Genomic DNA, 12,752 nt, shown 5'->3' with positions numbered 1-12,752 from the left:
ATTTTGTTCTTATTTGATTTGGGTTTTGGTTTGTTTTGAATTAGCATGAGCCAGGAGGCAGGCCATGTGAGAACAGAGGGAATAAACCATGTAAGCACAGATCCCACTGCTCTTGGCATGAATATTAAAACTGCCATCTTCCTGCCCTAGATAGCTGTTGGTGTTAGGTTAGTCAGGCAGGGTTCCTGGACCATGAAGAAGCAGTATTGCTCCTGATCATCAGAAACAAAACAGGTTACTTTTTTTTTTTTTTTTTTAATGAAAGCATAGAGGGAAATGCTGTTTTTCCATCAGGCTCTGGGTTACACTCCCTTCTCTCAAGCAAACACAAAATAAGATCCCCATTGTGCAGTGGCCCAGGGGAGCTCAGATGGCCATGAATCATAGAATCATAGAATGAATGCCCAGGAATGCTTCTCTGAGGATAGATGGGGTTTGCTCACACTCTTCTCTGCCCTTTCTGCAGGCATCCAGCACACGTCCAGAGTGCAGCATCATGCAGGAGATTGAAGAGGAGCGGAGCCAGTGCCTGGCAGAACTTATTTGGGATAACCAGACTTCAGGTATGGGGACACGCTCTTCTATCCCTGGCCTGCAAGCCAACATCACCCACCCTCACATCTGCCTCGTCCGTGCCATTTCTCACCCCTTCTGCTGCTGGAGCCGGGCAGTCACTCCAGCTGATGTTGAGCTCTTGCATGAGGAGGGAGAGAAATAGGTACTTCCAAAGTATGATTCAATCGACTAAGAGTTTGAATAGCTTTCTGGGGATCACTCACTGCCTTGCAGCTGGGTAAGCTTAGCCTAGGTGTCTTTGTGTGTTTAATCACAGTCAGTCATCTATCTCTCTGAACTGGAAGTGTCTTAACCAATTTTTCCCTGGGATATGAAAGCCTGAAGTTCTCATAGGCTTTGATTTGCTTCAGGGGAAGTCATGGCAACCTTCTCTGTTGAACTGTCCTCCCATCCCCATGCCAAAATTGCTCCTGTCCTGGTGGCAAAGCAGAGGAAGGAAGGGTGTGCTCTGAGACTGCAAGGTATCTGTGAAGTTGGGCCAGGTGGCTGAGACCTTCTCCTTGTTCACGTGACATGGAGCACCCACCACACTGGGCTGTCCTCCTGGAAGGCTCTCCAGCCCCTTTAACCCACTCCCTTCTTCAGTGATCAGGAGAGCAGGGCCAGGTCAATGATGCCACCTTTGCTGTCCAGCCTCCCAAGGTTTCTCCATCCTGGCCTCAGGCAGCAGCACTGAGGCTGTGCCTCCCTCGAGGAGCAGGCATGGCACACTATCCGTTGGGCACATGGGGTTTCAGAGCAGGAGAGAGGCTGTGGGATGTCGCTGTGAGCAGAGGAGCTGCAGACCAACCTGTGAGATAGGGCACAGCTGTGTGATGTTGAAAGAGTCTATGCTATTGCGAAATTTTGACCCAGCCACACATGGTCAGTCTTAAATTGTAGAAATCAGTGTGGCAGAGGGAGAAAGCTTTTGGTTTTGGTGCCGTCCCATCCAATTCCATCCCATCCCATCCCATCCCACAGCAGTCAAAGCCCCAAGAGTGAGTCATCGAGTTGGACCTCTCCCCCTCCAAGTACCTTTCTCAAGTACCAGATCCTGGTTTTGTGAGTAAAGGAGGTGTAGGGACCAGTAGTAAGCTGTCAGGCTCCGAAAACAAGGGATCACGTTGCTGGGGGAAGGGGTGGGAAGATGCTTATCTTGCTTGATATTTGCATCCAACCTCCTGAAAGAAGAAAAAGTGGAAGAGGATGTCTTCTCGTCCTCTCCCCCTTGGTCTTGCTTGCAGTTAGGCTAGAAACTGAAGGACTGTTCCGATTCAGAAATTTCAGTTATGAGCACTATAAGATGTTTTTTGTCCATGAAGACAGTACCTGCTATTCCTGAGTTAATGTCAGATGTCATTGGTGTATGTCTGTATGTCCTGGGTAGAAATGGTCATTGATGACATCAGTGTGGAACAAGTGTGTGTAGGGACACAGCATGTGCTCTACTAAATTTTACAATGCAAACTGTGTGGAAAGCAGTTGGCATCCATTTGCCCCAAAACATCAGCAAGTATTTAAGAGCTCAATACTTGACTTACCTAGAAACTCATGGCTGCCCTTGCAATCAACAGAAAGAAACCAACATCTCTAAAGTGTTGGCTCTCAAATGGGTGACTATGGGTGAATCATCTTATGGAGAAGTCTGTTTTGAAAGTGGTGTGGACAGATAACTTCAAAGTACCTACATGGGATGTGTTTCTCCCTTGGAATGTTCAAGGCACAGCGTGTGAGCATAAGTAGGTTGAAAAAGAGGTTTTTCTGGAGTGGGGCTTCATAACTCGACAAATATAGCTGAGTATAGCTGCAAAATAAAACATTGAACTTTGACAGTTAGGGGCGAGGGGGAAGTTTTTTCTCTCAGGAAAAATCTGATGAAGGTCATGATATCAGATCATATGAAGGTGATGACTATTTAATCTGAATGTTACTGGAAAGAAAAAATCCTAGTAAAACTCCCAGGAAAAATGTAGTTTGAACACAGTTCAGTCCCCCAGAGAAGGAGAATGGAAAGCAATTGAGATTCCCTGCCATCCATAATGAAATACCTTGATTTATGGACAGGTAGGTGTGTCATATTCTGTACATTCCACATCCATTCAGCAAAAAGAAAATCACTTGAGGTTTAACAACCGATCTGTTATCCTTTCTAATTAAATGAGTGGAAATAAGGAAACACATTGTTTCGGTACAATCTGGAAATAAAGCTTCATTTAGAAGCCATTGTCAATTGTATTGATCAGAGGGGCTTAATCACAGATGTAATTTGATGTGCCAGATAGATCAGTTACCTGTTAAGAACACCTGATGGTGGTGCTGAGATTGATCACCGGCTCAGCAGGAGCAGGTAGATTTCCACTGATAAACAATAATGTCTGTCTTAACGCCGTCTTGTCTTTGAACACCCATTCCTTATGGTGGGTGTATATGCGTGCATAAAATCGATGCTTTCTTTTCAAATTAAATCTCTGTGTTTTCAGTGCTGGTAGTAGGTGCCCATTGCTGTTTCTGGTGTCAGCAGTCCAGGACCACAGGACTGCTGTTTATTATTAGCAGGATGGGAGTCTCTCTATTCCCTACTAGGAGTGTGATTCAGTGTCAGTGAAGTTACCCACATTTCAGGAGACTCTAGCAGGGACACAGGAGAGACACAGGGGTCACAAAAGTGTGACCACCTCTAATGAGAAGAGGTCAGCTTTTCAAACAGGAAGGGCTGAAGAAGAGGCAGCTTGGGGAGAAAACAGCAGGGAAGACCACTTTAAGCTGGCAGTGTGTTCACAGGAGAATAAAACGGCTGTGAGATCAAAGTCTGGACTTTAAAAGAAATTTGTAACCATCAGAGGATACTGAACAGCCTTTCTGGAGGTCTGCAGGAAGGAATGTTTTATTGACTTCATGGCAGAGCTTGCCCAGTTTATGAAAGGTTGTGTAAGATGCAGTTGCATATCGTAGCACAAGACTGGATTTCATGAGCAGGACTGCCCTTCTGATCCTCTGCCCTGTTATCCTTTTACCTCGATGCTGAAATAACTGGTAAAGATGTAAAGTGATAATGGTGATTCAATATAGAAGTGGATTCGTTACCACTAAAATCAATCTAGGTAGACTGAGATCAGTTTGTCTCACACGGGAAAATGCCATTCCATGGGGTTGACTTTCCATGCCACTGCATGGGGTTGACTTTTGGTGAGGGACTTCTTTCACCTGATTTTAGGTAGCTCTAATGTATTCTGGCCAAGTGTAGGCATCTCTTTCAGTATGTGATGAACTATGTTCAGATTGTCCTGCCGGCTGACGAGATCTTCATTTACTGTGAGGGGATTCTTAGTGAGCAGCTCAGCTGTGTTGGAAATAACCACACTTCACCGATGATTCCTGTCTTGGCGTTCACTGGCTTGAAGAGGATTTGGCCAAATGAAGTAAAGTCCCAATTCCATCGTTAGGAGTGATGAATCTGTTCATTCACATACAGAATTGCATTTCAGCAAGCTAAACTTTCGCTTGGGTATATGTTAGATGACCTTTCCAGCCCTTTGGCACTCAAAGAGTCCTTACAATATAATTTGAGGGATTGTTAAAAAAACCTTCTGAAAAGCCTGCTACTGTGCAAGTGGCAGGATTCTTCCCCGCTCAATGCGGGAGGAGATGGACAAAATGCCTTGTCTCAATCCCAATGCAGACTGTGTTCCTAAAGGACCTAAAACGCAAGTCAATGAGGTTGCTTGCACCACTTCTATGAAGTGATATAGAAAACTTTTTTCTGGGTTTTGACATGTCGGAACATGAGTTTTGATTATTCCTCCCCTTATCACACAGCCAAGGAGAAAGTGCTGCGGGATTGCCTCACACACCGATGTACCTGAGTGTTGGACTACTGAAATTTGAAGGTTTTTTTATGCTTAAGGAGTCTGGCTTTCCTTGCAGAAAATGGGCCGTTCTCAAGGCAGGCAGGGCTGGGATGCACTAGATAAAATACTGTGAATGACCCAGATCATGTCTGCTTGTAATGATGTCATGCAAATGTGAATGATTAGCTGTGGATGCCTTAATCTCCTGCCCTAAGTATGTTTTAATCCCACTCCATGCTAGTCTCACAGTTGGTCTCCGTGCAAACTTTGCCTCACTTGACACCCATAGATCACTGCAACTACAGCGGTGCTGTTGCTGTAGTTAAGGTGACTCTTGGGTCTCTTGGCCTTAGTTTTCCGCCTTTAAATCAGAAATACAAATATTTTCCTACCTAGCAGGGGTAAGGTAAGGACAAACAAATTGCAAAGTGTCCAGCTATTTTGCGATTGGGACGTATAAAAGTACTCCGGGGAGACAGAGGAATAGGAAATGCAGTATTTTGGCAATGCTCGCAATTTAAATCCACAGGAAGCTACTATGTATCTGGGTAGAAATAACACCCCAAAAGAAAATTCATGTCATCCAGGTTAGTTTGCCTCTTCTCCTTCTCCACCTCTTTTCTCCCAAATAAATCTGCACATAGTATCGTACATCAATCTGCAGTGTGGGCGCAGATTTTTGTGGATGATGTTTTCCCAGGAGCTGCTTAGGGAATATATATCCTTGGGGATGCTCAGGTTATATCTAACACATACAAAGCCGCGTTGCCCTGTATGCCAGTGCCAAGCAATGCGATGGTGCAACAGGCAGGAGCTCCGGTCCTGACAGTGCTCCGTCGTCCAGAACGGCTGGGACATTAGCTCAGCAGCACCTCGGTGCAGTTACACCACGAGCGACTCTGCAGCACTGCTGTCGGCAAGGTCAGTGTGCTGTGAGCAACCAGCAGCAGGTCCGCTGTGGGGGTTCAGCTGCATCGTTCAAAAGGTTCCCAGGTCATCCCAAATTTTCTGCCGCCAGTGGCTGTGGGAGTCCTGCCTGGGCGACCGCAGGATCAGCTCAGCCAAGTCAGTCCCAGGACTGGAACGCCTTCAGGGAGAGGTCTCTCTGCTGCCCTGCTGGACAAGCACGAGGAGAAGTTTTTGAGAATTGCTTTGCAGAAAGGAGTTTGCACGCTGCCAGCAGCCGCTGCGATAGCAGGCTGCGACCTGCCGAGCGGCTGCTTGGGCTGTCTTCTCTCTCTTTGCTTCTCTGGTGGCATCTCCCACCACTGCAGTGTAAAACAAATAAATAAAGCAATTCCACAACCTGGGGTTCTCCAAGGCACTTAGTAGTTTTAGCAGCTTATAATAAATAGAGTTCCTCAGTCCTCTGCGTTACTTTGATGATGCTTAGAAATATATTTCAAAAGTGAAGAATGCAATCCCCACCCCACTGAAAACTAGGCTTCCCAGATACTTTTTCAGCCAGATACTTCTTCATCTGTATGCGATACAGGGACTGCTTAGCTGATAGTACAGTGAGCGGCAGTAGGGAAGCTCTCCCAAGGGTTAGGAGGAGAGGATGGCTGAAGGAGGTTTTGCTTTCCAGGCCCACAGATGGTGGCAGATCTCCGTCTATGTGAGGTGTGGCTGAGCTTGGCTTGCTGCAAGGCAGGTCTCACCACTGTGTTGCTGCTTGCCGACTGCCACTTGCTTTTTTTTATGTAATGATTCCCGAGCACAGAGGGGTTTTTGTTTTTAAGAAACCTTCACCTCTCCATGGCTGCAGTTTACAAACGGTTCAGCTTAACCTGAAGCATCCAAATAAAATAAAGTAACCCTCTCTTTTTTCTTAAAAAGCCAAGAAAAGCAATCAGGTCTAGGCCGCTTGGCTCAGCTCATTATCCATTTATCCCACTATTGCTGATCAGTTTGCTCTGCAATCAGATATTCCTTCAGAAGCAGGAGAGTCCTTTAGGGATGGCAGTTGAACGAGGTACTGTGGCTGGTGTTTGGGTGGGATGAGCAGCTCTGGAGACCGTGCCACTGTGCAGGAGGGATGGCATCATACAGTAAACAGTTTTCATGGAGAGTGGTGGGAATATCAGGCAGCACTTAGGCACAGGAATCCTGGCCCAGTTTTGGGATTTACTTTAATGGCATGGAAGTTGGAGTATGCGGGAAAATATTCAAGAACAGAGAGGACACCTTTAAACCGCAGAAGACTCCTGACACCAGAGCCTGATGACCTGAGCAGGTGGGATGCGGTTTTTCTGCATTAACGTAGTTCCTTGGATTAGTATCACAAAATCAGAAGTTGGCAGGGACCTCCTGATATCATCTAGTCCAAACTCCTGATTAAAGCATGGTCAACCAAATCGGGTTGCTCAGCACCATGTCCAGTTGGGTTTTGAATATCTCCAGGGATACAGACTCCACAACCTCTTTAGACAACCTGTTCCAGTGTTTAAGTATGTTAACAGGGAAAAAAAAATCTTAAGTTTCAATGGAATTTCCTGTTTTTCAGTTTGTGCCCACTGCCTCTCTGTTTTCTTTGCTTTTCCCTGAACACCGTCGGATATTTATAGACATTGATAAGATCCTCCACGAGCTTTCTCTTCTCTAGGCTGAACAGTCCCAGCTCTCTCAGCCTTTCCTCATATGTGAAATGCTCCAGTCCCTTAATCTTATTTGCAGCTCTTTGCTGGACTCTCTCCAGTATGGCCATGTCTCTCATGTACTGGGGAGCCCAGACCTGGACCCAGCACCCCAGATAAGTCTCACCAGTGTTAAGCAGAGAGGAAGGGTCACCTCCCTCAACCTACTGGCAACACTCCTCCTAATTCAGCCCAGGATACCATTCACCTTCTTTGTGGCAAGAGCACATTGCTGGCTCATGTTCAACTTGGCGTCCACCAGGACCTGCAGGTCCTTCTCTGCAACGCTACTCTCCAGCCCATATGGGTGCATGGCATTGTTGCTTCCCAAATGTAAGACTTTGCATTTCCCTTTGTTGAACTCCTGTCACTTTGTGGTTTTTCAGGACTTTTTTTTACCTTCCTGAAGGGAAGACCTTCAGCTTGATTTGGATACAAAACTCTGCAGAAGTTAAGTGTAAGTGAAACGAGCTTAGAACTTCACAGCTGGAGTCTGTCAGCATCTCACAGGGTCAGACCAGCATTTAGTCTGTTCCCCACAGTTCAGTAGTGTGGAGACAGCTGAGATGATTTTCTAAGTGTCAGCGGAAATTGCCAATAGCCATCAAGGAGCTGCTACAGTCAAGCTGCTTCTGATACCTGAAGTACTTCAGCACTGAACTTTGTATTTGCAATCTAGACCTGTCTGTCTTGCAAGCAGCATTTGAAACCTGATCAAAAGGTCAGAAAAGTGGAAAATATGAAAAAAAAATAGTGCCAATCCCCTTCCCAAGACCTGTTCATATCTGCTTAACTTGTACATGCTTCACACTTCCTGTGGGCTATAGAGCTGAGTCCTGCAAGCTCATCACCAGCATCGTCACATGCAAACAAATCCAGGTGGGAAATCACCCATGTTATTTATTGTCTGTAAACTGCTTTTGCTGTTCCACAGGCCTAGAATAGAGGCTGGCTTGAAAAGTCAAATTTGGAGCTTGGGGCTCTTTGTCAGTCACCCTTGAAGAAGTCAAGGCGTGTTTGATGGGAGAAGAAGCAGTGAACATATGGAAATTAAAAGTCAAGCTGGAAAAACGTTAATGAAGTTTAAATGAGGAGTCTGTTTATTCATCACCATCTGTTTATAGTGCAGTAAGATAAGAAATAATTAATAGTTCCTTGCTTGCAAAAGTTCCAGTGAATTCTCACCTTCCAGTTGCATAAGACCTCCTGGGATAGATGATGTGTCAGTTGGATTTGTGTGACAGTCCAGTTATCACCAGGTCTCCAGGTGCTCCATCGCTAGAGCAGGTACTACCTGGCTGATGGTAACACAAGCGCTTGAGGTAGTGCACACAGCAGGGTGGAGAAGGGTGGGTGGATGGACCACTCACCCAAGGCTGGGGAAGTGCTATGTTTTCTGGCTGCGTCAGGGTTGTGGTACGTCTCTGAGACTTTCTAAGTGCTCGTGCAAGTGCTCCTTACACCTCCACATAGATGAGGATGGATATTTTCATTAGCAAACGGCCACTGGTTGAAACTCAATAACAGAGGGATCATTCAGATGAGCCACTGAACTGTAACTTCCAGGGGAAATACATGTCTTGGCAGATGTCCAAGGGGGACTCTGGGTAATAATGTAAGGTGTCACTGGCATAGCCAGAGGAGAGACATGTCTCCAGGCTGAGAAGGCCTGCAGAGAGACCTTGCTTGCAGAGGAAGCAGGCAGGCTTGTCCTCGTGATTCAAAGCAGTCAAAGAAAAAAGTCAAGAAAAATAGTCAGACCCTTGTTGTGAGCACCTAGCCACATGTCAAAGTTCTTAACAGATGCTCTTGGATAATCAGTGTGGCCTCTAGTTGTCTTTTCAGAATTGTGTAGGGCTCTCACAAGTCTGGTACCGTATCCACCGCCCCTCCAAGAATGTATCCTGGGACATCAGGAATGACATTAAATGACTACTGCTGGTCAGATAAATCAAACCCTGAGGAGCTAGTCAACATATTCAATGAAGCCTGGAGAACAATTTAGTTCAGTCTAAAATAGATACCTACATTTGATCTTAAAGATCTTTTTAAATGCAAAGGGACCCATGGGACTTCTTTCTGTGTCATCTTTCCTTAGTTTTTAATTTACTATACTGTATTACTCTTGTCTGGGTGATACAAAGGGCCCCTTGGTTTCAGTCTTGCTGTGACCAGCAACACTGGTGAACTTTCAGATATGATGTCAGTCCTTCCCATTCACGGACAATATGGCCTCTCCTACAACAAAATTCAGCCATGTGACATGAAGACCTTAAAGCCCAGACTCTCATTTATCTCTCTTAGAAGATCAGTACTAGAGTTAAGGTGCCTTTTTTTAAGAGAAATTTTTCTTCCAGTTACGGGACAGTCACCATGATACTCACTTGAGTCAGGCCACTCCATGGTGTCTCCTAATGACCTTCCTTCATTAACACCTCCCCCTGGGACTCTTCCCAGCCACCAGCACTTCCTGCTGCAGCTCTTAGAGCGGTGGAACCTTTTCTCTGGAAATTCAAAGGAAAGAAGCCTGCCCCGTAGTTTTCAGAGGATAACCTTCCCTTGACCACAGTAGGAAAGCTGGCATCTGAAACATGAGAAGGAAGCATGTGTTGCCATGGTGGTAAACCCAGCTTCAACCCTTAGATGTGTGCAGCCCCCAGACATTTGTGTTGGCTGCTCTGATCCAGTCTGAAGTGGATGGCCATTCTTCCAGGCCATGAGACTCTTTCTGAGGAAATAGTACCCAAAGTTGTTTTCCCTACAAAGCTGTTATCTGACCGTCCATCCTTGCTTGGTAAACCACTGCTCAAGGAGCGTGCACCTCTCTGTTAAGGACTGCTAATTTCCAGTTGAATAGTGGTACCTCCTCAGTTGCATGTTGCTCTGTGAGCCTATCCTACCAGCTAAAGTCCAGATACCTATAGTGGCAGGATGAAATTCAAATACAGATCTACACAGCACCTCATCATTCTTCTCTGTAGAGCTAAGAGCTGATTTTTGCCTTGACCTCGCCTTTCTACAGACACAATCACGAGATAAGACATTACAACATCTGTTTCGAGGCTTTGCTTTTGTTTTGCCCGTTGCTGACATGTCCTGGCTGCAAGCTTTCTACAAAACAGCAGTGTTTGCTTGACTTGGGAACAGCTGTCTTGTGGCTAGTCAGGATTAACAGCCATTTAGTGGACATAAGTCTTGTACTGAAAAAGACATTTTAGTTTGGAGAATATGTAACATTTTTAAATGCCATCAGACTTCGTGGTTACTTTTTTTTTAGCATGGGATAATATATAAATGCTCACAGCCTCAGTTATGCAGAGGTTATAAAAATAAGGAGAAAATGCCATTGTTACAGACCAATGGAAAGCAAATTCAAAGCATTTTCAAAGCTCTGGATAATTGCTCAGGTGAAACCTATCTATGCAGAGATTTTGTTCCTGACAAAGACTTGTATTTGTCCCCCTCACATCCTGTCACATTTCTCATTAAGAAATCTCACTTTCCTGATCTTTTTTATTTTTCTTTTCTGGCTGACTGTATCAGGGTACTTTCATGATGGTATCCACCCTTTTTACATAGGACGAGTACATCGGAAAACATTGCACATGCCGTAAGTTAGTTGAACTCCTGTTACAATATGTGCCTGAGGTCCAAAACCTGCTGCAGCTGGTAGAGATCTTTCCACTGGTTTTACTATGCACTGGACTTTCTGTAATCTAGGTGCCTTTATTTCTTTTATCCAGACCTTTTAACATAGGAAAGTGAAATTGTGGAGAACAATGAGAAGCTGAGGTCAGAGGTACCACCACTTTACATCCACCAGGCCTAAGTAGGGTTTCTGTTATGGAAAGGTCTTAAATTATTGGTGTCTTACAAATTTAGCTTTTCCTTTTTGTTGCATTCTAACCATTAAATATGCCTCCATGTGAAAACAAAGCTTTCTGGTCCCTCTTTGTCCCTTCCTACAGAGCTAAGGTACAGGGCTCCCACACAACCTTTCCTGCTTCTGCAGATGCCCCTCAATATTTATGGGCGAGAAGCACATTTCCAGCACAAACTCCAGCACATTGAATAAGCAAGAGCCAGATCATGAAGTTTTTGCATGATGAAGCCCTCTCCAGCTTTGCATAAGAACAGCAGTATCTTTCTAGTAGCAGGACAGGTCATTTTTTTATTGGAGTGTCATATCTTAACCCAATATTTACCTTGAAGAAGAGCAACACTGCATTGGCTGAGAATCTCCTCCATTGCAAAGCACTTAATTTGGTCTTGAACTTACAGGATGATCCTTTAAAGTAGAAACAGGCTAAGATTCCTCTTGATCGTGCCATAATTGCTATGGGAGAGACCTCGCCACAGCTTATTCCAGACTGGTAAACCGTGAGCACGTTGCCAAGGGGGGCTGTCACTTGCCTGTCTGTCTTCAAACAGCAAGTCAAGCTGAGTTGGTCAATGGGACGGCCTGCACTTCATTAGAGTGGCCATGTCTCCTGACCTCTCATCGTGATGCTACCATTCGAGCTGCACATACATTTAAGCAGGTCAAGGAATTCATGCAGATTTAGCTAAATGTTGGAAAGTTGAGGAAAAGTCTTCTGATTTTCACAGCGCTTGAACCATCAGTGAGAGCTGCTGCACTCATGTCCTGTCCTTGCTTGGCTGGTTTTATTAGGAAGCCCCACAAAATCTCTAATGCTTTCCTCCTTGCAACATCCCTGTCTCTTTCTGGTAAGCAAGACAGAGAGGTACAAAGGAGCTGCAGCCTGGGTGAGTCCCATTTCGCATCTCACATTATGAGGGTAGCCACTCTTGCCTCCCTAACCGTCAATGTCATTGCTATATGTTGAGCCTGGTCATCTTCACTATGAATTGTGCTCTGGAGGTGCCAACATGGGAAACACCATACAGGAAGGGTAGGTACCTTAAATTCAAAGTCTGGTTCTCTATAACTCCTATTCTCTACAACTTCTGGAAGAGCAGGGGGATTTAAGAGAGGAATGAGAAAACCCTGGAATAAATCTTTAAGCATGCTCTGTGTCAGAGAACTAGAGAACTGTCTCGTTTAGATGCTGGTCAGGAGATAAGTTATGTTTTTGGCAACCCACTTTATAAATCTTTGTCTTAAATCTTGGCATCTTTTATTTCAGTTTACATGTTCTGGAATTAGGCAAAAGGGCTCAGCTCACAAATTTGATTTATAGAAAGAGTGATCTGGAGGGATGAAAAAAAATTCAAATGTTTATTTAGTTCGTTGGTTAAAGAAAGGCTGAAAGATAACAAACTTTTTTTTTAAAAAGCTTGTTTCCTAGTAGATGTTGATGATTGAAAAACTCATAGGATTTTCACACTTAAAAAAATAGTCCTCCAGAAATAGTCTCTGGTGATTTCTTTCACGCTGTTTAGAATGACTCAGTCTGGGGGCTTAAGGTGAGGTTTCCTTCATATGTTTTTGAGTCAAATTTCTGCAAACATTTAGGAAGAAAGATATCTTTTAAGATTTCCTGTTGAGTGCTCGGACAGCTTCTACTTGAAGCCACTGCAGAAGTGCAAACCAGTTTTTATAGCAAGTAACAGTGTTCATGTTACTCTCCAGCTTGTACATAAGTTGGGAAAAATGAAATCCATATCGCTGTCTTGCCACAAATATTGAGACAAAGTCTAAGATAAACTCATTTCACTTATCCTCAGTCTGCGGATCCTTTCTGCTTTC

The 12,752-nt window shown here is 44.7% G+C and overlaps 1 protein-coding gene across 2 annotated transcripts in view; it reads left to right on the top strand.

The window, feature by feature from the left end:
• Window positions 1–450: 450 nt before the first annotated feature.
• Window positions 451–12,752, top strand: part of VIPR1 (vasoactive intestinal peptide receptor 1) — a 75,877-nt gene continuing 63,575 nt past the window's right edge. For both annotated transcript variants that reach the window (XM_010282246.1, XM_010282247.1), the window contains exon 1: window positions 451–563. In XM_010282246.1, coding sequence (XP_010280548.1) covers window positions 497–563 — 67 coding nt within the window. In that variant the 5' untranslated portion in view covers window positions 451–496. The remainder of the gene's footprint in view (window positions 564–12,752) is intronic.

This window comes from Phaethon lepturus, unplaced genomic scaffold, assembly GCF_000687285.1.
Source record: "Phaethon lepturus isolate BGI_N335 unplaced genomic scaffold, ASM68728v1 scaffold3652, whole genome shotgun sequence".
In the NCBI taxonomy this organism is placed as follows: Eukaryota; Metazoa; Chordata; class Aves; order Phaethontiformes; family Phaethontidae; genus Phaethon; species Phaethon lepturus.
The sequence above is the reverse complement of the archived record's forward strand: the minus strand, read 5'-3'. Positions and strand labels throughout refer to the sequence as shown.